This window comes from Passer domesticus, chromosome Z (genome assembly GCF_036417665.1).
Source record: "Passer domesticus isolate bPasDom1 chromosome Z, bPasDom1.hap1, whole genome shotgun sequence".
Classification (NCBI taxonomy): domain Eukaryota; kingdom Metazoa; phylum Chordata; class Aves; order Passeriformes; family Passeridae; genus Passer; species Passer domesticus.
The window spans coordinates 23,726,620-23,752,918 of NC_087512.1; the positions used below are offsets into that span (position 1 = coordinate 23,726,620).

General features: G+C 38.6%; 2 protein-coding genes across 6 annotated transcripts in view; both read right to left on the reverse strand.

Moving 5' to 3' along the window:
• Nucleotides 1-5,295, reverse strand: part of CMYA5 (cardiomyopathy associated 5) — a 46,071-nt gene extending 40,776 nt beyond the window's left edge. Inside the window, exon 1 of the mRNA XM_064405235.1 lies at nucleotides 5,129-5,295. Within this exon, the coding sequence (XP_064261305.1) occupies nucleotides 5,129-5,295 (167 nt within the window). The remainder of the gene's footprint in view (nucleotides 1-5,128) is intronic.
• A 677-nt stretch (nucleotides 5,296-5,972) lies between these two features.
• Nucleotides 5,973-26,299, reverse strand: part of TENT2 (terminal nucleotidyltransferase 2) — a 46,964-nt gene continuing 26,637 nt past the window's right edge. For 4 of the 5 annotated variants that reach the window (XM_064405513.1, XM_064405514.1, XM_064405511.1 and 1 more), the window contains 4 exons: nucleotides 25,406-25,542; nucleotides 17,483-17,574; nucleotides 12,044-12,123; nucleotides 5,973-10,191 (listed from right to left, as the gene is read on the reverse strand). In XM_064405513.1, coding sequence (XP_064261583.1) covers nucleotides 10,117-10,191; nucleotides 12,044-12,123; nucleotides 17,483-17,574; nucleotides 25,406-25,542 — 384 coding nt within the window. In that variant the 3' untranslated portion in view covers nucleotides 5,973-10,116. Of the gene's footprint in view, nucleotides 10,192-12,043; nucleotides 12,124-17,482; nucleotides 17,575-19,523; nucleotides 24,397-25,405; nucleotides 25,543-26,299 lie in introns of those variants that run through there. The other variant, XM_064405515.1, reaches the window with a different exon arrangement.

Below are 26,299 nucleotides of genomic sequence, written 5' to 3' on the forward strand. Positions count from 1 at the left end.
TCCTAGTCTTGGAGACACTGACAACCAGTTTTGTGCCTCTTGCCATAACAGCTCAAACCCAGATTTTCCTTCCTGCCTCTTCCTGCTTCTCACAGGCCTCTGCTACTCACTATTACTTCTCTGCTGTGTCCACTAGGATTTCAGGTTTCTAGTCCAACCTGGCAGGCTACACAAATGTTCCTTTATTAATCATATGAGGGAAGAGTTTTCACCTGCCCAGCTGCTGGACTGGTTGTGTTTACACAGTGTGTGGGGTCTACCCACATGCGCACACCACTACTATGAGATATACATGTAGCCAGCCTATCAGCTTTCTAAAATTGTCCCTAGCCTCTCTTTATCCTCTTCATATTAGACCTTGACACTACTGATATCATAAAAATGTGTAGCTGTTTGCTGCATACACTCATAAGCTGAAAATAATACAGATTAAATGACCAAGATGTCAACCTATGTCTATAACCTGCACTGACAAGATCTCAGTTTCTGAAAGCTCCTACTTCAGGCACAGTGCAGGAGTGGTGGAAATTGGTATTGCCAGCTTGTCTTCCCAATTGAAGGAAACACTTCTCTGTGTTTGTGTTCTTATTCTGTACATATTTGTAGTTTCTGCCTTTACCATGGTGCCCCTTTCCCCCTACAGCAATCAGTATGCTCAGCAAGGTCTCTGCCTATTGCTCTGCATTTCCCAGGGCTGCAGCTCATCCATCTTCTTCAGGCTAAGAGAACTGGCAGTTACAGAGAGACCTAATTTCAAACCCCGCCTTCCACCTTTGACTTCTTTCAATTAATGATGCCTCGTCTGGCAACAAAGTGTCTCACGCATCTGTCGAAATTCAAAGGAACTACTATCTAAAAATAGTAAGACAGCTACTTAGCTACAAAGCTGGGGTTTATGATGAGTAGCTTAGAGCCAGGAGCTGGGCTGTCTCACACATTTTGTTCCATTGCTTGAAGGAACACAGCCTAGTCTGTTTTCTGGACACCAGCTCATGGCATGTCCTAGTGGCATTGCCATTTGCAGGATCAAATGCTGTGCTTGAGAAACCCGCAGCACCTCCATGCCGAGGTCTGGCATGCTTCTGCATTCTGGATTCTCCACCCTGTTGTAGAGGGAGCACAGGTACCAAACACTGCAGTCTAGGAGGGTCACTTCTTTTACACAGTTACATAATCACTCTGTTGAGACCCAGTGGGGAACTTCTTGAACTCTGAGAGCCCTATGCAACCTAGGCTTTTATTAAGGACTCAGTTTTACTCAAAAGACTGAAGAGAAACAAAACATGGAGTGCCCAGCTGCGGAAGCAAGTGGGGGCAAGCTGCACCCCTCCCCTCTGCAATGCCCCCACCTCAGCATTCTGCCCCATTCAGCTGCTCAATTACCTTTTGCTCAAGCCTCTGACGTGAGGTACTTGAAATGGCGTGCACAGCTCTGCTTCCTACCTCTCTCATGTTCCCTGCTAATGCTCCTGCTGCAGGTGGCAGAAGAATAGCCCTGCCAGCCTCTTCCACCTTGGTCCACGTCAGATGGGCCACCTCATTGAGAGGCATCTAAAATCACACACCCTTTCCCCATGTCTTTCTCTGCTTTGGATAGGGTATGGTAACTTTTATTTTCGGAAGACAAATCCACAATACTTCCCACCTCTTCCTTCTCATCATCCATTTGCTATCATTCCAGTCTTTTGCTCTCCTAGATGCTGCAGCATCCTCCACATGGCAGGAAGATGCCTTCTCCACTGTGCTTCCCTTTACATTCATTTTCATAAATGACACTTATCTCTAGAGCTTACACACTTCTAATCTTTTGGAAGGACTGCTTCATTAATAAAACAAACAAACTCAACTGCTTCCAGAACTTAAGGACTTTCTCCCCATTTTTCTCCCCTCTAGTTATAGGTAAACACTAAACAAGCAGATAAAATGCTATTTACCTATTCCAGGCAAACAGGCTGTCTGGAAACACTTAAATTGGCTGCAGAACAATTTTTATGTAAACTCTGCACACAGACACATCCAGAGACCTTCCCACTGTAGAAGGAAATCAGCTGAGAATGGTTTGAAAGACAGAACTGTGTCAGAACAGCTCACCCATCACAGATTTTTTAGAGACACAGATATTCCAGTGGGTATGTAAACCAGTTAAACAGTCAACAATTTTACTTTAGTGAGACTTAATTTTCACCATTATCAATACAAAAATTAAAACCTGTTAACATGCTATGCTTGCCTTAACAAACACAGTATTCAGAATATTTTCCCTGCTTAGGTGATGAATTGGATACATACAGCTAGAAACAGAAGCCATCTAACACGATCACCTATCCTAGATAGTAAAATGCCCAAAGGCAAGAAAATATTGTAGGAGTGCCATACTGATCAGTGGCGTTTTTGTGCTGACAAGGTTATGAAACCCTTATGCCACCTTTTTAGTAGGTTCTGATGCTACATGTTAGTCTCATTACTTATACAAAAAAGTGTGCTAGGAAACCAAATTGTTTAAACATTACATTAATAAGGGTAATAAAGACATGAAACCCAAACTCTTCTGCCTTTTGCATGCATGCCTCGTAATTTTGAGACAATAATTATTTCTGCTGCAGCTTTTGGGATTTTATTTGCTGCAGCTGCTGCACAGTGTGGAACCAGAGTGGTTTGGTCAGAGCTCAGGGCCTGGTGTCTCAGAGGAGTACCAAGGCTCTTCTGCTTGTTTCACAGAGGCGCTTCCTGACCTTGGGGCACTCATCTTGCTGCATGATTCTCATATAAATTAGGTATGAGGCTATTTAACATACTTGAAAGGCAGAAATAGGAATCAGTGGGGCTTTTCTGCTGATTTGCACAACTAGGTGCTGTTCAACTGCACCTTTCCTCAAAGGAGGAAAGCAGAAGCAACAGAGAACTTGGGGTTGTTAAAAATAAATTGATAGCAGCAGGGTCCAGGACAAGCTGCCTTCAGCCAAGTTTGCCTATTAGTTACATCTCCTCTAAGTTGTGTTTTCAAAGCCCATGCACTCAAAAAAAACTGTTCAGCAATGGGGGCTTGAAAACCTGTTTGTCAACAAATAATTAGCTCACAGCTTGAGTAAGTATGTCCCAGGGGTTCAACCTGTCTTGTCTTGCCAGGAGCTCTGCCCAGGCACTGACCACAGGAGGAGGCCTGAAGCTCAACAACCCTACTGACATTTGCGACAACATCTAAGCAATTAGAGTCAGTTTTATTTAACTTTTCCAAGCTACTGCTGAGTGCTTGGTGCAGCCACCACATTTGTGCCAAACCCAAAATTTTACATCTCCTTTAACCTAATTAAATTAACCAATTTAAATATGCTCAGTTACCACTTAGCATAGCTGTTAAAAACCTCTCTAGTAGACTATGACTTGTTTATTAGTAAGACAGTTAAGGACAGAGAAAAACTCTGCTGTGTTTAATATAACTGGCACTAAAGGGAATGCTTGCTATGATTTAAGTAAGTGCTGAGAGGCAATGCCCAAGTTTGCATTGCAGACGTTGCCAGCCAGAAGCAAGGCCCATCTGTGAGGAGCTGCTAACAGGCACCCATGGAAAAGTCATCCTCTCATCACAAGCAGTAAATAACTGTGAGGCTACATAGACTTCACTCCCTTTTTAGTAACTCCTACTTGTAGGAATTACTAAATTTCACATTTTCATAACAAATTTTACAATTTCAGTTTTACTATTAGCTATTTAATTCCAGATTCTATTAAAAATCATATTTCTAAATCATGGTTTAGCTGTGTGCAGTGAACACTCCACTCCATGGACTTCAGCTCGTTTTCTTGCAGGGACACAGCCAAGTGCAAGCAGTGTTTTATTGGCATGTAATCCGTCTCTCTGCCAGTATAGGACTGAAAAGCCAACACCTCCCTTGAGAATAAAGCAGCATTACACACCAGGGGTCCCCTCACTGTGGAAAACTAGCTCTTTATTTCCTGTGTAGGAAGGTTTTCCTACAGTTCTAGGATACATTTCCCCATTTGGCTTTCGCTGAAGTACTTTGGGTGGGTTAGGCTGCAGAGAGCTCCCCACCGTCATACCCCGTTGCCATCTTTTTTGTCCAGTGACCATCAGCAGTGGTCAGAAAGCACTTTGAACTGTGATTCACACAGAGTGATGGTAAATGCAGATAGCTTCACAGCAGAGGTATTAGGAACTATATGACACACATTTCTTAAAAAATTGGATTTCTGGAAAAAACTCAAGCTAACAATATTAACGTCTTAGGTTCTTCTACAGTATCCACTTAAAACTGATGGGGTCTATTCAAGATAAGAAAGAAATCTTGAGACTTGGTATGTGCCAGGGGACTCTCAGGCCTTGTGGTCTCTGTATGAAACCAATGGTGGTGGCACAGCCAGGGTCTGTCTGCATGGACCAGGTTGCAGATGCCTTTGTCTCCTGTGCAGGACAATTGGGCAGGGCACTGGGCCACAGCCTTGCTCACTACATTCCTAATGGTAGGAAAGCAACAGCAGGACAATAAACTGTTTCTGTGGAAGACTTATTAAGAAAACAAAAATACTAAGAGCAAAAAATTAAAGATCAAAGGGATAGAATATTTCCCATTCCACCACAAAAATCAGCCTTACAAATCATGACCAGCAATAGGAGACATGCACAATGAATTTTTCCTTTTCAAGGAAAGAAGAAACTGAAGAGGGAGGAACAAGTGGGAAGGAATAAAGGGCCATAAAAAGGAACCAATTTTAATGCACCATTATAATCTTTGAGCATTTTCTCCCTGACAAGCAAATCTGCAAAGCATTTAAGATCCATATGTGACAAAGAGTCAGCCAGAGAGGGAGGAGTGGAAGGAGATGCCACTTGAGCTGGCACATCAGAGGATCTTTAAATAGAAAAGCTTTCAGGGAACTCAGGGTAGGCGCTTACCACACAAAATTTAATTACAGCCATACTCATCTGTAAAAAATATTAAGCCCTCTTACCCCCCTATTACTCCCCCTTTTTTTTATCTACAGCAATTGGGCAAGGGAAGGGGGAAAAGGCAATAAACCAGCATGGGATTCCAATCCTGGCATCTCCTGGGGGATGATGCTTTGCGGTAGAGCTGCCTCTCTAGGGCTATGAGTCCCTGGGGAGACATACCTATTAGTCAGCTCCTCTGCTTCCTCGGTGTCCACGGCCTCCTCCTCCTCCTCCTCCTCCTCCTCCTCCTCCTCCTCCTCTTCTTCTTCTTCCTCTTCTTCTTCATCTCCTACGAAGGATGAAGTCTCGGATGCCCTATCACACTCGGTGCCGCGGGAACCCTCCATTCCCTTCCCTGCTCAGGCCCTTGCCGGTGATGTTTACCCCCAGCCCTGTCCTCCCCAGGGCTGCCTGAAGCAACTGTCATCCCCAGTAGCACTCACTTCTCCTGACTCAGGGCAGTCTTTAAATAGAAGGCAGCAAAGTTACAGCGCAGAGTCGCTGCTGTTCCTACCCTGTCTCCTAGCACCAACCCAGTGCCAGGACACGTGGCCCTGTGGCCATCTCTCCAGCTGCTCTCCCCCTTCGCCTGCCACCGCTGCCAGTCACTTGTACAGCAGACAGGGCAGTCAGGCAGCAGAAAGGAGGAAGGGGGCCAAGCAGACCTTCCCCAGTTACCTCTAGCAAATTCGGGATGGGTGGTACAGATGAAGCAGAAGGAGAGTTTATCTGTGGCCCCAAGAGAAGGTACATTTCACAAGTTCTGCCCTTGAGCACACCCAGAGTGCCTCAAGCTCGAACTGGAAAGGTCAAATACAATAACTAGTGGATGAGCCTCCAACAAACACATTTAATTATTAATACCATACTGTAAGAGATATCAGATGCACTGTGGTATTTAACCATGCAAAAGGAATGTATTTAAGCCCTTGATTTATCAATGTGCTAAATCAAAGACATTTAAAACTTCCTATTTGAGCAAACTTGAACCAATTATAAAACGAAGACAAACTATACTACCATGCAGAGTTTAGGTTAAGCCACATTTATGCTTTATTATTCTGCATTTTACACAAAATGCAGTGCTTTTCACAAACAAACATAAATATTTCCAATCTGTATTACTCAACATAATGACTTTATTAAAAAAAAAATTTAGAAGAGGAGGAAAAGCTCTAAACCCCTGATTCTAAGTAAAGAACTTCCAAGATATTTCAAGTATAAACGACTGTTTGCACAGTATAACTCCAATGCCCCCACCTTTTTTTTTTATTGTTCTTCAAATAAATATCTAGTTATAAATCAATCAGCAAACTCTTTCTTAAGAGTGCTGTAAGTATAGAAACACCCAGCCATGTACTTCTGACTACAAGCTATCTCTGCACACAAAATTAAAATTCTCCTGACATTCCAAAACAGTAGGTACAGGTCTTCCTACTCTCCTGACCCACGCAGTGACATACAGAATTTACAAGGTGACAATGTAATTTTTTGAAAAGTGTATTTGAAACAGATATTAAACTAAATTAAACTCTACATTTCATCATGAGCATAGATAGTGTACACAGCAAAATGTAAAGAATATGAAGTACTCTTCTTTAAATTTCATGTGGAAGGCAAGAGCTTTACAAGTCTTCTAGAAACGCTTATAGATGAAACATACATACATTGCACAAGATTTGATTCAGTCTTCAGCACAGCAAGAGAAAGGCAAGTACTCTTTTACCAGAAACCCTTCAACTCATTTCCATCTTCTCACAAGTGAATCTGACCTGTAAATGGACCAAAATCGAACACGCTCTTCGGACAAGCATCATACTCAGTAAAATCAATGAAAATATTTATATCTGAACACACAAGGATTACAGAGAACAAGGCAGAAAAACTCACAAACCACAGGACAACCGGGAGCAAGTACAGTACAATAAATCAAGAGTGACATTCTCTGATGGACTTAAATTTAACATCAAATATATTGTGACTCAAGTCCAGTAACACAAGTTCAAGTAAAGCACTAGTTCCAAATAAATGTTTGGGATTCACAAATATAATGCATTCATAAATGCTAACTTCGGGTTTTATACAAATCATCTTACATCCTTTTATCATCACTGCCTGTTTCTCCCAAATGATCAAGTCACCCAGTAGTGTGTGTCTTAAAATTGATTTATATTGATTTCTTTGTGAGGGATTTTTAAAAAGTAACACCTTATACTGTCAACACTCCTAAAGGTACTGAGAGTTCACATACACATTCACATTTCAGGACAAGTGAGAGCAAGAGCTAGAAGAGAAACTTTAAGTTTCACAGTGCATAGCCTATGCCAGTTCTGCATTACTGTCACCAAATGTGAAGCTCTTGCCAATGTTTGGTCCTACTGTGCACCTCTGAGCCTGTTAATTTAGTCCTGAAGGACCAAACAGAGTTCTTAAAATCCTAGAGAAGACACTAGTGGTTTCTGACACATGAGGTGAGAACAGACAAGAAAGCCCACTGCCAAAAAGAGTAGTCAAGAATAATAATTAAAAAAATAAAATAAATAAATGCGCTGAATTAAAGCAGTTTTATTTCAAGGCAGTAACAAAATCCAAAGAAAGCATCTTGCTCACACACTGACGTCTCGGTCAGTTGTGAAAAATACCTTTTACCTAAGAGCTCTCAGAAAAAAATATTCCTGCTAGGATGTATGCCAGGGGTTAAGGTAAAAGTTTTTATTTTTAAGCTGAGGAAAGTTGAACATTTTACCCTAACACTAAAATTTATGGTAGCCATTAGTGAATATTTTACTCTGAATACTTGCCCAGAGTAGATGAAAACACATATCATTAAACCTCAAACAACTTCAGACTATACAGAACTGAACCCAAAGTTGACGTCCAGCTCCTACCCACTCTCCCCAAGCCATTACTGTATGGTATTAGATCTGAAGTTTTCTGACAAAAGTTGCAGCCCACTATTAATGCCATCAACGGTTCAGTTCGAAAAAAATTGGGGAAAACTACCATCTAGATTTTCTGGTTATATCAGGACATAAACTGAGAAAAAAATACAAAAGTATTCTTTTGAAAGACACAGACTATTGTGGTTACAGACCTTAACTTGTATTAAAAATACCACTTAATTTGTAGAGCACTTTTTATAGAGTAGCTCAGAGATACCACAATGTTTCAAACTAACCTTTTAAAAACAGTTAGGAATTAAATTAAACACGAAGCATTAATTTAAATTGTAAGAAATGTTGACACATTAGGTGATGCAATACAAACTCATAAGGAAGTTTTATGCCTTTTATAAAGTTTCGTTTCTCACATTCAGCTCACTTAAAATATATTTTAACCAACTTTAAACATTTATGTCCCTTCTTATTTATCCTAGGTTGGGAAAGTTTTAAATTTTCTAGACAAAGGTATAGCCAATATGTTTTTTAAGAAGATATAGCCAACATTCTCTTTTCCCAGAATCTACATGGAGCTTGTAGAACATCTTTGAATCCAGACATCATCCTGGTTTAAAATCTTGTGCTTCTATTTTACATAAAGTGAATCAAAGTGAATGTTTCACTGACACTCAAGTCTACCATCCTATAGAAAAAGGGCAGTGAGGGTGAACATATGCAAGGAGGAAGAATATTTCAGTGGACTGCTAGAGTCATATTAAAACTGAAAGACAGTTAAAATTGAGAAGAAGAGTCAATTACAGAAAAAAGACAAAATTCTACATAGACTATACCATGACAAAGTGTGTAGGAAGTAATCTCACATCAGGCATATAGTTTACAGTACTTAGAACTTCTAAATAAACTAGAACTTAAAAGTTTGCACAAGAAGACATAATGCTTGTTATGTTAGAAGGGTTAGAAGAGTTACTAAAAACTCTTCTACAGTTAGAAGAGTTTTTATAATCTGTTTAGAGAAAGTAATAAACCAAACTTTTGCCTGTTCACAGATGTACTGCAGAATATCATGTACTGCAGATGTACTGCAGAATACCATGACAGATCTTGGTGAATTACAACATGGGCCTTACCTCATGGGGCATTTCCTATTCTACTTAATTATAGGAAATATTTTAAATATGCAGTACAAAGTAACATAAATTGGAAAAATAACCCGTATCTTCCATATAGAAACTTTATTTCACTGGACACCATATAAAATAGTAAACTTAAAAAAATGGAAGTATGAATTTGACTTCAGTGGTAAGTACCACCTTAAAAATTAATTGGTCTTCAATAACAAATATATGAGAGATACAAATTGTGCTATAGGAGGTCTAAGAGAAAGTTTGCCATTTTTTTGGAAGAGCTATAGTTTTCAGTATTACTTAGATTCAATTTACAGTGGCTGATCAATTCACAAACATTCACACAAAATCAAATGAGAAGCCCAGCTAATTTTAGCACTGATGTGAGGTGTTTTGATTTTGATTTGGTCTTTTTCTCTAAAAGAGGCACCACTATTACTTCAAATATGTAAAAGGAAGCACTAAAAATTTTCCTTCCTACTCTGTGTGAATAGTAAGCATTTATGTGCATTGAATTGAGCTTTTTTACTTCAATTTCCTCATAGTAAAACTGTTGCTTGAAAATTTTGGTTTAGATTATAGTTCTTGATATTCAGAGTACTACCAACCATAATCTATCTTCATTGTCATAAACAGTTGCTTGTTATTCAAGTAAAAGTGAAATAAAACTGGAAAGTGCTAAGTTGAGCAGAAGTGCTTACTGCAATTCAGCAGATGTAAAGCACAGTCTGTTTATCAAAAAGTTGGTAGTGCACAGTGCCTTAAGGATGTAGTCAGATTTGCACATGGTTTAACTTTGAATGTCTACTTTTCATGGTTAAATCTGTCTGAAATAATGGTTACACAGATCACGCAAGAAACAAGTCAGTATATCCCCATACTTTGCTTAAAATAGATGTATTCTTCTTGTTTGCTGTAAGTTTCTTCTAGAAGTCAACAATGCAAGCATTTTCAGAAAGAGTATCTTGAACAGCTGTATTAACAAATACTGATAATAAAATATGCCACATCCTTATAAACATTTCCTTAACAAAAGTTTACAGAGAAAAACAGGTCATAAAAATCATGGGGTGAGTGCCTCCTGATTTTGACACTGTTCGTTATTTCAGCAGGATCCAAAAAAAGGGAAAATGAAACAAGCTAGTTATCTTTTCCGTATGACTGCTTTTAAAGGCAATATATAGTTCAGGTCTTTCTTCTCTCGTAATAACCGCCAAGCCTGAGGAAAAAAAACCACAAGGTTTTTTTTAAAAAAGACTATATAATCTTTGCTATTAAAACTTAAATACCATTATAAGCAGTAAGCATCACAGTGCCACAAAATTAAGGCTGCTTTTTCCCCTTCTTGAAAAGAAAATTTGTGGGTTGAGGTATTTTTTGTTAATTTGTTTTTGGGATTTTTTAAGGGAAGCAAAATCCAAAAAGTACACAAAATGCAATGAACTAATGAGGAAGGTCAAGCCTTTCAAGAACAGACTAGACTTTTGGAGATAGAGATGTTAACAATATTTAAGTATTACATTGGTACTGTAACTGCAAAATATTGTCTCAAATTCACACATGTCAAAGTCCCCAATAAATGATGTTATTTCCGGAACTCAGATGTGTCTCTAAAATAGGTTATTTCAACTTTCTTCTGTGTTCCAGTGAGAGTTTCAAGACATCTGCTACACCACGAGCCTGCAAAGAACTGCAAAGACCCTCCTGTGTTTATACAGAAGTCATTTACACTCCAATGCATAATGAAAACCACAGGAAGAACAATTCTCTCAAGGACAAAACAGATTGCTTAAGCTTTTTTGAAAATAGTGCAGGACATTAAAAAGTACTTGCACTTTTAGAGCAACTGTCATTCTTATGGTATCTGGTAAAAAGGATATTTTTCAGGGCTATATGACTCTAGTATATTGCTTCCAGACAGCTAGGATCAAATGTCTGTTTTTGCATTTTTCAGAAAACCACAGAAGTTTGAAAGAAATTTTGTTAACTGAAAACTGAAAAGAGAAGTTCTCTCTGATTTCAGAGTACCACGAAAGCCCAAACCACTTCATAAAGGTGACCTTAGCATATTCACAAAATCAACTATTTTATGTACTAGTATATGAACAACTCAGTATTTTGTATGCTAACATGGTTAAATAAAAGAAAAACTTACTAACATTTCTGAATAGAATTACGAAGAAAATTACTACGGTGTCTCTTTTAGCATTTGTTCTATTACTAGTATCTGGAATTGAATTAGGTGTTGCTGGGGAAGCCTTCAAGGTTCTTGAAGACAGGAATAACTGGAGTAAACATTAACCTCCAAGGACAGCTTACCAGGGGAGTCTTAACTGGTTAAAGCTGGAAGCCAGTTCTATGCACTAATCCCTAGTCATAACTACATAAAAAATAGTCAGAGATCTCAGAAACCTAGAATTTGAGTTGCAATACCTATGCAATGCCTATGATAGGAGAGAAACATAAAAGATAGTTGATATGAAAAAAATTTCAGAAAAATGCTTAACCAAAGTCTAAATTTTTCCTTGTTTCAAAGTGTCCTTTCCTCTCCTGACTGGGACAGTGAAAGTCCATGTTTGAACTACTCATGTTCTAAAATTATGAGGATGGTCTCCCTAAAGAAAAGTACCCATCTAAGTAAGTTATCAAAAATCAGAAAACACCTGTTATTTTGGTGGTGACATCTATTTAAAAAAGGGATAGTAAGAAGTATAAAATATTATCTATTAGCACTCAAATTCATGTAGGAATAAATAATGAATGAAAACAAAGTTGTAACTTTAGAGCTCTTAACCATTGCTAGAATTTTACACATACAAGAAAATCTAAGAGACAGGGTTTTTACTAGTTTGAGTACCCATTTCAGTGGAAACCTGAAGTTTAATGGCAGACATTAAAGAATATTCTTAAATTATTTTTCTACATATTTTTAAAAACATGCATTTTTACTACTAATAGTACAAACTATAAAACATCAAAACCAGGCAGGTTTAATGACTAGCTTTTTCAAGATAGTAAAACTATCCTGAAAAGCAAAGTGACCAGAAAAATGACATGAGATTACTTTTTACCTGCGCAAGTTCACCTCTGATCATATCAAACTTCTGTTTCTCATGCACAGCTCTAGCAGTATTTGTTCTGTCAAAGGGCTCTGCAAGATCAAAAACAAACATAAAAACTGTTAAAAATATCTAGAGTTAGTTGTCTCTGCTAACCAAGTAGGGTCAAGCATATAACTGCTTCCCAAAAGTGTTTTAAATACTCAGTTCCTCTTTGGTTCTCAAGCTTTCTTTCTACATAACATTTATCAAAAAAACCCCAAACCAAAACTAAACTAAACCAAACCAACCAATAAGACAAAATATTCCCTCCTACAAAAACAAGAAAACCCAAAACCAAACAATCCAATAAAAAGGAGGAGGGGAAAAAAAAAAGACCCCAAAACAACAAATCAACCAACCAACCAACCCCCAAAAAACAAACAAAAAAACCCCCCAAAATAACCCCACCACCATCACCACCAAAACAAAAACCCCAAAAAACCACCAAAAAACCCCAAAAACCAAACAATAAAAACCCCCCAAAACCAAAACACCCCAAAAGCTGAATTCTCTGAATGCCCTGAATGGAGAACATCATCAGGGAGTCTGCAGATGAGCAGTGCAGTTGACACTACAGGACAGGCTGGCATCCAGAGGGACCTGGACAAACCTGTGCAGTGGGCCCATGCGGATCTCATGAAAGTTCAACAACTGCAAGTGCAAAGTGCTGCATCTGGGTCAGGACAATCCCAGACACGATTACAGATGGGGAGAAGTCACTCAAAGCAGATCTGCCCAGAAGGACCTGGGGGTGCTGGACATGACCCAGCCATGGGCACTCCCAGCCCAGAGAGCCACACGTGTGCTGGGCTGCATCCAGAGCAGGGTGGGCAGCAGGGCCAGGGAGGGGATTCTGCCCCTCTGCTCTGCTCTGCTGAGACCCCACCTGCAGGGCTGCAGCAGCTCTGGGCCCCAGCACAGGAAGGACATGGACCTGCTGGAGGGAGTCCAGAGGAGGCCACAAAGATGATCAGAGAGGTGGAGCACCTCTTCTGAGAGGACAGACTGAGAGAGCTGGGGTTGCTCCACCTAGAGAGAAGGCTCTGGGATGGATCTCACAGCACCTTCCAGTATGTAAAAGGGGCCTACAAGAGAGCTGGAGAGGGACTTTTCTTAACAGCATGTCATGATAGGACCAGATAGAATGGCTTCAAACCAAAAGGGGCAAGCTTAAGACTAGATACTAGAAAGAAATTCTTTACTGTGAAGGTGATGAGGCACTGGAAGAGGTTGCTTAGAGAAGCTATGGATGCCCCATCCCTGGAAGTGTTCAAGGCCTGGTTGATGGGGCTCTGAGAAAAGTGTTCTAGTGAAAGATGTCCCTGATCATGGCAGGGGAGCTGGAAAGAGATGATACTTAAAAGTCTCTTCCAACCAAAAGCATTCTATGATTCAGTGAATGCTTTAGTGATATGTAATTCCTAATAAACTCAGCTTATTATTATCTGTTGAAGCATACTATGATTGTGCTGAATTTATGCAGTAGTAATTATCTGCTACAGCTCAATAGTCTGTGATAACATATCAGACTATGATTCTGCATATTAAAATATTTTGAAACTTATTACACATCAGATTCTTGGAACTATTCACTTTAGATCCATCTCATTCAACAGTTTCTCAGTGAAATACTGAGAATATAGCAAAATATTTACTATAATTTTAATATAAGACATATCAACTGCTCTAATGTATACTTTATCACTTCATACCTATTCTGCAATATTTGTTCCTAAGTTAACAATTTGGGGGGTTCTACTTTCTAACTGATGACAAATCAGTGTGATGGTCCCCCACTTTTTTGTCCTAACTTAATTAATAGTTTGGAACATTTTTAATTTCAATATTAAAAAAGTACTTCTTGTATTTTTTTTTAAATATGATGCAGGGACTATGCATTACTGTGTGCCACAAAGCGGATTTTAAAGTATTTTTTTTCCTTAATAGAGAACTGCTTAAGTTATATTGTGTATTTCACACTGGTAGAATGTATGGAAGTCCTCAAGGACCACAGAACCACTGAAGTATTTGTTGATCTGGTAGAAATTTTTTTGTCTAGTTGGTTATGAATTACTTTTATTCAGATAGTGATGTATACCAAAATTAAGCATTACACAGACATCAGAAGGGCTTGTGCCTTTATGGAGACTGGAATTTCAAATTTGGTACGTGCTCCATGGCTTTAGGTTTTTATTTCTGCTAAATATTTAAATGCACTAAGAAATTTTTTCATGCAATAGATATTGTATTTAGCAATATTCTAAAAGAATTATCTTCAAACTACCTAGTTTTCAGTGGACAGCTACAGACAGATTCTGTTTCAGAATGCGTCATACTTTTAGTTTAGAACCAAAACTGACAACCAAATAAAACATACACAGTCCCCTAATACCGGTCCCATTCTCTGAGAGAGTGATCTAGTATAATTAAGAACTCCATGTCCCTTACTATGTGAACAATACAGCATTTCATTTGTGTATCATACATGTGATGGTAACTAATTTTTTAGTGCTAGGACCTTCATGTTGAATCAAGTAATATCTATATTTTAAAGCAACAAGGGCTGAAGTGTATAATCTTCTCAAACCATTAGTGGAAAAAAAAAGGCATTCCAGTCACAAAAGCTAACTCACATCTTCCCTTTAATATTCCTGGATATTTACTGATTGTAAAAAGACAAACTGATTCTCTGAAGCAGAGCAAGAATAATTTTACAATCAGCTACTCTTTACACCACTACATTTTCTAACCATCAAGACAGTAAGAGTTTACTGTAAGTTATTTTGTTCACACACAGAGATGAGAATATTAAAGAAAAAAAAAAAAACAAAGCCAAAAAACCCCACAGCTTTAACACTGCTGCTTGAGGGAAAGGCTAAAGGGAATCATTTTTCCAAACAAAAATACATGATATCACAGTACTTCAGAACTGCTGCCAACCAAGCCCGAGGAATTATTTTTAGCATGTGGATCTGAAAGACTTGAAACTACAAATATGAATCAGGTGTAGCTTAGATGGCTTCTAATTTGATTTCCCTAAATTATTATCAATGTAATAATCTCATAAAATTGCCACATTTCTAGCTTTTCCTATTCTCCAACAGGAGAGTAGTTATTACTTGATACAGAGAAGATTTAAACTGAAACAAGAATAGTTAATAGCCATTTAGAGCTTCTGACAAGGATTGTTCAAAATATTATCTAAAAGCAGGCTTCTCTGTATCTCTGTATCCCTATCATGGTAAAAGCCTATCATATTTTAAAGTGTCTGGAAAGAATATCTCAACTATATTTGTTTCTCTAACAGCAGAAATACATGTGAGAATCAGCCTTAAGGCCCATAACATTTAAAACAGAATACAGCTTTTCTTGAACTAATCTAAATACAGTACTACATGCAGAATTATCAAAACTTGCAGGCACAGACTTGTGTAATCTATCAACAAATATATTTTACATATTTCAAAATAAATGCAATAGTACCAATTACTGAAATTTTATTCTGCGGACAGGAAAATTTGACAAAGACTTGGAAAACAGAATATACTGGCTTGTTTACCTAACTTTTGCAATCTTATTCTCAAGTACACAGAAACTTATGTACATACTTTGTTAACCTAGTTCAGTTTAACAGCTGTTATAAACATGAAGCCTACTTTGAGCAAAAGTAGATTTTATTTTTCTCTCCCAAATCAGAAGTAAAAAACTTGGTATGTGAGGCTAAACCCACTAAGTCTTGAACCAAGGAAGGAACCAGATATGTCATCTATAGAAAATTTTGACTTTTTTAATAGTTCAAAGGCAAACACATTAAGGAAAAGTTCTATGTAATAAAGACCATTGAATGAGAAATCTAGAGTGTCTATTTTGTATGTTGATGTGTATTTTATTTTCCAGCCTGGTAGAAAGAGAACCTAATTATTCAACCACTTTGTAATGTCATAAAATATTTGAGAGCTTGAAACACACAGCCCCCTGCAACACAGTGGATCAGCATCATGTGACAGCAGCAAACATAGCTGCCCAGCATTCCCACCTCCCACATTCAGACCAGAGCCTTGGCAGTGCCTCACTTTGCTATTCTGAATAATTTCAGCCGTGCAGATACTCTAATTCTCACATTTCTCAACTCTAAGACCACAGAGTCCAGTGCAAATATATTTCAATGTGTTCTTATTCTCCTATAACTGTTGATTTTTTCCCAAGGGTCAAATAAAGAACAGGAATCCCATCATGTGGTTTTACATTGACATTCATATGACTGTGGCAAAGTCCATGAGCTCTGTACCACAGAATAACCAAGTTCACCAAGGTGATTGAAAGTGATTCTCTGCACAGAGCAGCACAAATGCAGCAAAGTACATAGATACCACAACCCTAAACCTCATCAATCTAGAACAATGTCTGTTCAGCCACAGGACTTCTGTCTTATTCTCCTCCTCCCCCAGCAAAATCTTCCCAGTGTCTAATAACTTTCCCCATACCATTTGTCTCCTGTTCAAGTTATGTTCCTCTTTCATCCTGTGACGTCAAACCTTGATATCCTAACAGCCTTCGTTAATTCGCAGCCAGGGCCCAGGCCTCCTCTCCCTTTGTGATAACTGTTTCCAGTTACCCAGCAACTCTCAGTCCCTTCAGTCTGTTCTCATTCTCCTAGTATCTCAATCCTTCTCTTGGTTTATAATCTTCTCTTTCCTTAGTGCACACTTCATCTCCTGTGTATGCTTACCTGCTCATTTCTCCATGTATGCTCCCCACGGCAGCTGAAAGGTGTCACTAGCACTTTAATCTGGTTGCCTGTATAGTGCTCCTACTCAGTTCTGCACTGAGACAGATGAGACCTGCAACTCCAACAGGTAGCCTGGGTTTACCCTCCAGTTCTGGAAGGCATCATGTAGTCTCTAAACAAAGCCTGTGTTCACCAGCCAGCCAGAAATAGTACCCACAAGAAGATCAACATACACATAATCTAGTCAGTGCAATGCTAGAGCATTGCAAGAACAAAGAATATTCTTCAAGAATAATCTGAGTATGTGCCTGCTGTGTTTTTTCCTAAGTTCAAACTTGGCAAACTGACAACTATTTTGGTGGAGCAGAAAAACACACACTACTGGCATAAAGGCCATTCCTTATCAAAATCCTAAGCCTATTCCAAAAGTAACAGGGCAATGAGTGCTCTTGAAGGAAAGGTCAGGAGTACTATTTTTAAACACTTTATAGCTTAGCTTCCTTCTCAAATGTTTTTGATGGGACTGTTAACGAACTATTTACACTGGTTAAGCTTCCTTCTCTACATAATGCACACATGCAATATATTTCTCAAAACACAACCAAGGTAAAGTCTAATTGATAGATTTATGTATTTAATGCCTTAACAATCAAAAATTATAATGCAGCTTCACATATTACCTTCTACACAAATAAATTTGTTTCTCCATTCAATACCATCAGGTCTTGCAATAGCCTTGGCCTCACGAACTGATATCATCTGATGGCACCAACTAAAAAAAAAGGAAAACAATTTGCAAAAAATTTTAACTCTCAGTTCTAAATTCAAATTATCAGTTTGCATTAAAAAAAAAGTCAGATTGCAATGTTATAAGCCTGGATAACACAGTATTTTATAATAATGAGTAATTTAGTTTAACATCATGGGTAGGAAACAAGAAAATTTTTCTACTAACAGAAGTTCAAGTACAGAAAAGCATCTTCAAATCAGAGCATTACAGCTATCCATGAGTAACATATATTCACAATGGAAATTTTTCTACTAACATTGTCAAACTTTGTGACAATTTGCATTGTGACCTACATTTATTTCTACGTTCAAAATAAATTACAGAATCAAAATTTTCAGCATTTTCTGTAGGAAGAAAAGGAATGTAAGGAATAAGTGCAGACGAGTCACATACTGCATTCCATAAACAATACACAATAGTATAAAGATATGTAGAAATAATTTGCTCATAGGCTTTCCTCGTGCAAGGAACCTGTTACTAGAAAGCTTCAATAATTTATATATGCTGAATTTTAGATCTGCAAGTACAACTCTCTACCACTTTATGCAGGCAGCTTTACAACAACAAGACATGGAAATTATCACATTTAAACAGGAACAGCAGGCAGATTATAGGGCAGTCTTTATGATGTGCCACCATCTTTATAACACTTGGCACAGCAACATCCCAAACATAATGGAAGCCAAAAAAAAACCCACTTCCAGTTTCATGTTCTCATCTACCCAGCTACCTTTCAGCTGCTTTCAACTAAAGAGAGCAGCTCATCCTGCATGCCAACATGTCCCACATCCAAGACAGTCTGGGGACTGAGCCCCAGCCAGCAGGGGTTTATGAAAGGCAGATCCTGACTGACCAACCTGATCTCCTGTGGCAACGTGGATATGGGAGGGCTGTGGATATAGTCTGCATGGACTTTAGCAAAGCCTTTGACACCATTTCCCACAGCATTATCCTTGAGAAATCAGCAGCTGATGGCTTGGGCAGGTGCACTGTTCACTGACTGAAGAACTGCCTGGATGGCTGGGCCCAGAGTGTGGTGGTGAGCAGAGTTACACCCAGCTGGGGTTCAGTCACCAGTGCTGCTCCCCAGGGCTCAGTACTGGGGCCAGTCCTGTTTAATATCCTCACCAATGATCTCATCGAGTGCACCCTCAGTTAGTCTGCAGGTGACACCAAGCTGGGTGGGAGTGCTGATCTGCTGGAGGGCAGGGAGGCTCTGCAGAGGGATCTGGACAGGCTGGATCATGGGCTGAGGCCAGTGGTGTGAGGTTCAGCAAGGCCAGTGCTGGGTCCTGCCCCTGGGTCACAGCAACCCCAGGCAGTGCCATAGGCTGGGGCAGAGAGGCTGGAAAGGACCTGGGGGTGCTGCTGACAGCAGCTGAACATGAGCCAGGGTGTGCCCAGGTGGCCAAGAAGGCCAATGGCATCCTGGCCTGGATCAGCCATGGTGTGGGCAGCAGGGCCAGGGCTGATTGTCCTCTGTACTGGGCACTGGTGAGGCCACACCTGGAATCCTGTGTCCAGTTTTTGGCCCCTTATTACACTGAAACACACTGATGTTTTTGGAAAGAAGAGCTGAGGAAGAGTCTGGAAAACATGTCCTATGAGGATCAGATGGAAATGGTATTTTTTGTTCTCGAGAAATGCAAGCTCAAGGAGGAACTCATCCCTCTCCACAACTACAAGAAAGTTGTAACCACGTGGGGGTCGATCTCTTCTCTCATGTTCAAGAAGAAATGGCCTTAAATTGCACCAGTAGAGGTTCAGATTAGGTATTAAAAAATTATTTTTCTCTGAAAGAGTAAACAGGCATTGGAATAAGTTGCCTAGGGAAGTGATGGCAACACCATATCTGGAAATGCCCAAGAAATGTCCGGATGTGGCACTTGGGAATATGTTGTAGGGGCAGTTACAGTGGTGCTGCATTGGTAGTTGGATTAGATGGTCTTAAAGGTCTCTTCTAATCTTGATTATTCTGCAAATCCAGGAGCCACCACATCAATGAAACAGTTGGATCACCACATGTCCTGACTAAATGGGTAGAAATAGCTGGGTAATATGCTTCCAGCAGTACTGCTCTGATGTACACCTGACAGAAGAGCTGGGCTGGGTATGCCAACCACCAGCAGTAAATCTGTACATATCAACTGTAAATTAAAATACTGTCATCAGTTCATTCATCAGTTAAATCTGAAAGAATTCTGTCCTCCCTAGACCACAGATCTACTGTCGTGACTCCATTAAGTCAACAATGACAAGACAGGTAAAAATCCTCACTGTAATTCTACAAATTATCTTGAATACAACTCATCATTAAAGCCGCCTATGGAACATAGTTATTTGAATAACTGTAATTCCACAAAACACGTATATTTAACACTATGAATAGGGCCTATTTTTAAAAAAATGCAGGACACAGCACATGAAGAGATCTAGGATACCTCAGTGTGTATATTTGGCTTTCTGTTAATATATTCTTTATAAAATTAGTAATGATGATGATCTTTTCTAGGATTCAATGTACCCTAAAGCCTCCATTCCAATTCATAATCCTTCCTCTCCTTAATTCCCACAGTAGACTACTTTTGTGATAAACAGAGATAATGTCAAGCATCAAATACTTGCCTATCATGCCTTTTAAATAATCAGCCATTAACACAGGCTTAATTCAGATGAATTGCTCAAAAAACCTCAAACACACACACAAAGATAAAAGACAAAACCCCTGTGCTTAGAGTCAAACAAGCTTAAACTGCAGCTCAAGAACATACGCTGCGAGCAGAAGCTTACAGTTTGCATTTTTTAAAATCTTACTTAAAAATCAGAGATCCAGGCCAGTGGAGAAAGAGGGAGAAAGGGATGGAAAGGGAGGGAAAGAGAAAAAGAAAGAGAGAAAGATAAAGTCATGCAAAGAAGTATTTGATCTGTATTTGGTTTAACAAGGCAGTGCTGTTTCACTTGCAACAGTAATTCTTCTCTTCAATTCTTTTCTTCGTAGGTTATACTTGATCCTTCAGCAAAAAAATAAATGCATTTATAATACACTGGTTAAGCAAAAAGCAAGGAAAAATTGGCATTTCTTCCTGTTTAAAAAGCCTTTTATTTAAACTTGAAACTTAAAAGCCTTTTATTTAAAATAAAAACTTAAATTTGAAAACAACTCTTTTATCTGACAGTCTTACAGAACCATCTTGGTATCAAGATCATACTGAATTAGAAATTAATTATGAATAGCAAATTATTTGTGTGTCAATTTTAGCCACTTTGGCTTGCTTATAATAACTTCATTGTTGCCAGCATAAAGCAGATATTCTCCCTGCACACATTTTCTATCTGTGAGTTAACACTGCCATTTAAACTATTATTTCAATTTTAATTTCAATCATCAGTTATTTCTGTTGTCACTGAATGCATTAGGTATGTCATCGTCATGGCAAAAGCAAGTGTTTGAAAGGAGGAGACTAGGCATTTTCAGATGTTTGTATGACTACAGTACAAACAGAATAAAAAAACGTATCTTTTCCAGAGCATTCTTACAAATCAAAGCCATTTGTATAAACGGAGTAAGATGGGGACAAGTTACAAATATATTTAATTCAACATAGTATTAAAAATGATCCCTTTATTACATAACCAATTCTATCATGAAAAGAGCTAAAAGCAACTTCTTGATGAAATTTTATATTTTGTCATTCAAAAGTAAGTAAGCTTTTACCATGTGCACCATATACAAATCAGTGAATGATCTTAAAGAACTGCTACTTAACCTGCCATGGTAAATTTAAGTGAAGTAATCACAATGCAATAAATTCAGGCGAGCAATGCCTTGCTTCAAGGTCTCACTTTGTCAGGAGACAGCCAAGTGAAAACCTGCTGCTGCCTTCACTCACAGCTGCAGTATTGAAATCAGACACCTCCTTCAGATGGGCTGGTAAACATGTTTCCAAATACTTGCTTCAGAGAACATCTACAGTTTTTTTCTTGATTACATTCACTGCTTAATCAGTGGACAATTTTAAATAGTTAACATTAAAATGAAGTCACTACCATAGGCAGCTCTATCATAAGAAGCATTACACAGACTTGAACTCTTATGGTAAGATAAACATACAACCTTAAAAGGCAAAACAGGCTTTGCCATATGTTATGCGCTATTCCAATACATGCTGCAATTTCCAAATCACATTTCTTTGGGGACAGGAATGAAGTGGTACAAAAATTACTTCTTATGGACACACTGAAAACCCTACAGTAAGACTGTGGAAAATGTACTGTATAAATACATAGCAATAAACAATTTTCTGAAACATCTTACAGTCTAAGTAAACAAAAGAGTTTAAAAGTTTAAAAGCAAGGGAAAATAAATACAGCACATGGACTTATGCATAACTGCACAGGACGCAAAGATCCTATTTCTTCCTTTGCTATCCTCTTTAAGCCCATCCTCTCCTAAATCAAGTAAAAAAAATCACAGATCTTAACTGAAATACCTAATGGCCTTTGCTAGAGTGAGGGAGAAATTTAAAACAATATATCTCCATCTTCTCTTATCTTCCTGATGATTACATGTAAAATAGATCAGTAGTTAAACATTCTAGACAGGTGGCTTTAATGATTTATTCTGCTCAAAATTATGATTTGCACACGATCTGATCATTATTGATTGCACACTGTTCATTCAGTAAAACAGTTCCTGTGTATCAAATCTGGTAGTGCATCCTAGTCCACAGATATGAGCTTACAAAAATTGAAGTCACACTCTCCGTAGCAATCTTTTCATCAAACACCTGACAGTCCAATATGGAAAGTTCAGTGGCCCAGTACAGATCATAAAAATATAGCCTCATTTAACAGGCACACTGTCTGAAATATAGTCTCAGAATTTTGGTACATAAAGACACTAGTAAATGTTTCACAGGGAAAACAAACAGTGAAAAAACTACTTATTACAGCAAAGAAAATATTCAACACACTCTAGTTCTTCCATGAAAGACAGAACTAAGAGAGCCCTGTGTTGTGTGTATATGGAAGTTGAACATGGTCAGCAGTGCCCTGGCAGCCAGGAGGGCCACCTGTGTCCTGGGGGCACCAGGGACAGTGTCACCAGCCAGGCAAGGGAGGGGACTGTGCTGCTCTGCTCTGCACTGGGGCAGCCTCACCTCGAGTGCTGGGGGCAGTTCTGGGTGCTACAGTTTAGGAAAGACATAAAGCTATCAAAGTACAGCCATAAGGATCATGAAGGGCCTTGAGGGGAAGTTGTATGAGGAGTGGCTGTGGCCACTTGGTCTGCTCAGCCTGGAGAAAAGGAGACAGGGGAGAGACCTCATTGCAGTCTGCAGCTTCCTCATGAGGGGAAGAGGAGAGGCAGATGCTGATCTCTCCGGTCTCATGACAGGACTTAAGGTAACAGCAGGAAACTAAGTCAGGGGAGGTTTAGTTTGGATATTAGGAAAATATTTCTCACTGAGAGAGTGGCTGGGCACTGGAAAAGGCTCCCTAGGGAAGAGGTCACAGCACCAGCCTGACAGAGTTCAAGAAGTGTTTGGACAATGCTCTTATGCACAGGGTCTTAGGGAATGAATTTTAGGAATGATTCCATACAGGGCCAGGAGCTGGATTTCAATTATCCTGATGGGTGCCTTCCAGTCGAGCATATTCTATTACTCTGTGATTCTATGTATTTAATTCTTACCCTCATTCTCATTTATATTGTTGTTTACATCAGCAACTTCAAAGGAAAGATAACAGGTCCTGTGGCTAGCATGAGACAACTTTTACTTTCACTGGCTGGCTACCACACACAAAACTTTTTAAGCACCATGTTCATGTTCCTCCCTAATGTGCACTAATTTGTCTTCTCCAATCAAAGAAACTACATGGAATTTTATTATCAGTCCTATTCCTTTCAAAGAGGATTTATAGTTCACAGGGATACACAGATAAACAGTACACTTGACTAAATTTTATTTCCATAGCAAAAAGAGTTAAAAATAATAAAGGCTGCTGCATTAAGTGCATAATTTCATCAAATTACTTCTCAGCTATGTAGTAGCATTTTCAACACAGGAATTCTAATGGCTGTTTTTACTGGTATTCTTTTTTATTTTTTTAAACAGAATATCACAAGTGAAATTATTAAATACTTAACAGATACTAACACTAGAAGAACACATCAGGTATTCTTTTTATTCAGCTGCTTTTTGAAACATTTTCTTCCCTTGACATCAGCAACTATCCTACCTAGACTATCTACTTTTTCAAGCTTTCTTTTACCAGGAAGCTCCTCTGCATGTCTATGAATAAATCTAAACAGTATTTTTTCCTGATTTATACTCATCAGAAAAATAGTATTTAGGGACTGCCATCAGCTCAAACACTGATATTGCAGAATTTTTGGTCTGCATATGTCTTAGTATACCCTTTCTAATAGCAGACAAAAATGAAGTCATTCTGGACCAGCCACCAACTTAGGCAGAAATCTGGTCTTGACTATGTTCACAAGTACCCAAACCCAAAAAAGTGAAACTATGTGTTTTTGCTGTAATTATACAAGATCACCTCTGATACTTTGCACAGGCAAACCAGAAAATTCCTTAGTGGATAAGATATTTACTTTCATATATAGGAAGATTAACAGCTTGTACAGTCAAGTAGTAAGAGATTCATGTAGTATCCCACACAAATTAAGAATCTGAGGTTATCCTCCAGCACTATCTTCTCATTTGCCTCTTTAGCAAACATCATCTTGTCAGCTGAAAAGACAGGTACTCAGGAGAAACATTTAAGACAAGACCATTCTCTTATCTGCAGAGATCATTGAAAGAAAATCTGTTACGTTAACATCTCTCTGTCAGATGAGCACGTGCACAAAATGCAGTTGGTTCATACATTACTACAGGCCATAGGGATTTAGCTTACATATTTCACATGTGATGCACACTCCAGAAATACTTTAATGATTTTATAGTTTTTCACTTCTTGTATTAAATTATTAACACTTCAAAAATTATGAGCTGTATGTTTTGTTCTCCTTCCAAGAAATGGAGATGATGCACATACACAAGACACCAACATGCATGAAACAACTGCCTCAGAAGTTATTTAGAAGATCTTTAAGCTAACTGAGATACAACCATTTGATATTTTACAAGAACAAGCATTTTTTCTAAGAAATTCAGAAACACACAAGTAAGGATTTGGCAAAACAGTTGTAACTTAAGGCTTTCTCAGACGTCCTCACAACTCAAGCTTCCCCTCTTATATAAGGAAGTCCAGATGCCAAAATTGAACTCAGATTCTAGCAAACCAATAATGTGAGCCAAACAACTATACCTGAGAGAATTTTTCACTAGGTGAGGCCTATACAGATGTATATTCTGGTTGATGTAAGGAGCCACCTGGCCAGTTACCTCCATTGACTCAATGTGACAAAAGACAAGCACAGCCCTTAAGGCCCAAATAATTCATAGCTGATACCTTAAATGACAGCTAAGAACAGATCTCACACATGAATAGGCAGTTATAGAATAGTGTAACTGTATAGCAAACTCCAACAATTTTTAAAGGACAAAGCTCTCTAACTTTTGGGAACTATTTTACAAGAAAGAACACCTAGCTAAGTAGAAGATACCAGACAATTTACTGGCATTCCTGCTGTCATTTAGCTTTTCCACTCATAGCCTTCCTCTCCCTCAGTTACCACTCCTGCATTGCTGCTTTTCTTTCTTTCAAGGGTTATAAAGTGTTGCTATATTGAATAGAAGGAATCAAAGTTTCACATCTGCTAAACCACTAAAATAAGCTTATTACTTACTCAAATTCTGTGGCATAATATTTGAAGAAGCCTATTAGCAAATCTCCAAGGCTTGATCCATTTTTTGAGACGTAAGGAGGAATGGTACGTGGCGCTTGATGAACAAAATGCAACTGCATAGTAGGATCAAAACATTCCTGTCAAAATAAAATCAGAGTGTGTATATATATATATATACACAGAGATAGCCTTAACCCAGATGCATGTATTTTCCACAATAAGAAAGCTGCCTATTGTTTGCTTATTATAAGTTCAAGGACAACTTACAAGCCAAAGACTATTTCTCTTCTGCCCCACTGAATACTAGTTACTCCCCCTGAACTCAGGGAGAATCATCTTGCACAGGAGCATACAAGATAAAGAATTTTAACATAGGAGAATCTTTGAACTAGACTTGCATTTATAACCAAAAGAGCAAAAGCTGATCCTGCACTGAGCTGACTGCAGTTCAGCTGAGAAATATGTAGGTGAAGTTAATGCACCTATTGTCAATTTCCCAAAGCTGAAGTGAAGTACAGAAATAAGCCAGAGGGAAGGCCTAACACTGCTCCCAAGCACCAAGTTAAAAACTGCATATGAATGAACCTACATCTACCCACAAAATAAGCATGAAGACTGGAGGTATGACTTCCTCTAGCCAAGAATGAAAACAAACAAACAAATAAACAAACAACAAAAAAACCCAACCAGCAATGAAGTTATACAAAACATGTGAATACACAGAATGCTGCATTTCAGCTGAGTATGCTTTTCTGTAGGGTGAGTATAATGGGGTAAGAGAAAATCAGCTTTGCTATGAAAAGAAGGCACTATTGCCAGCTTTAAAAGGAATATATACAAGAGTAAATACACATGGTTTTAGCACTGCCCTGCTGTTTCAGTGTCCGTTGCATC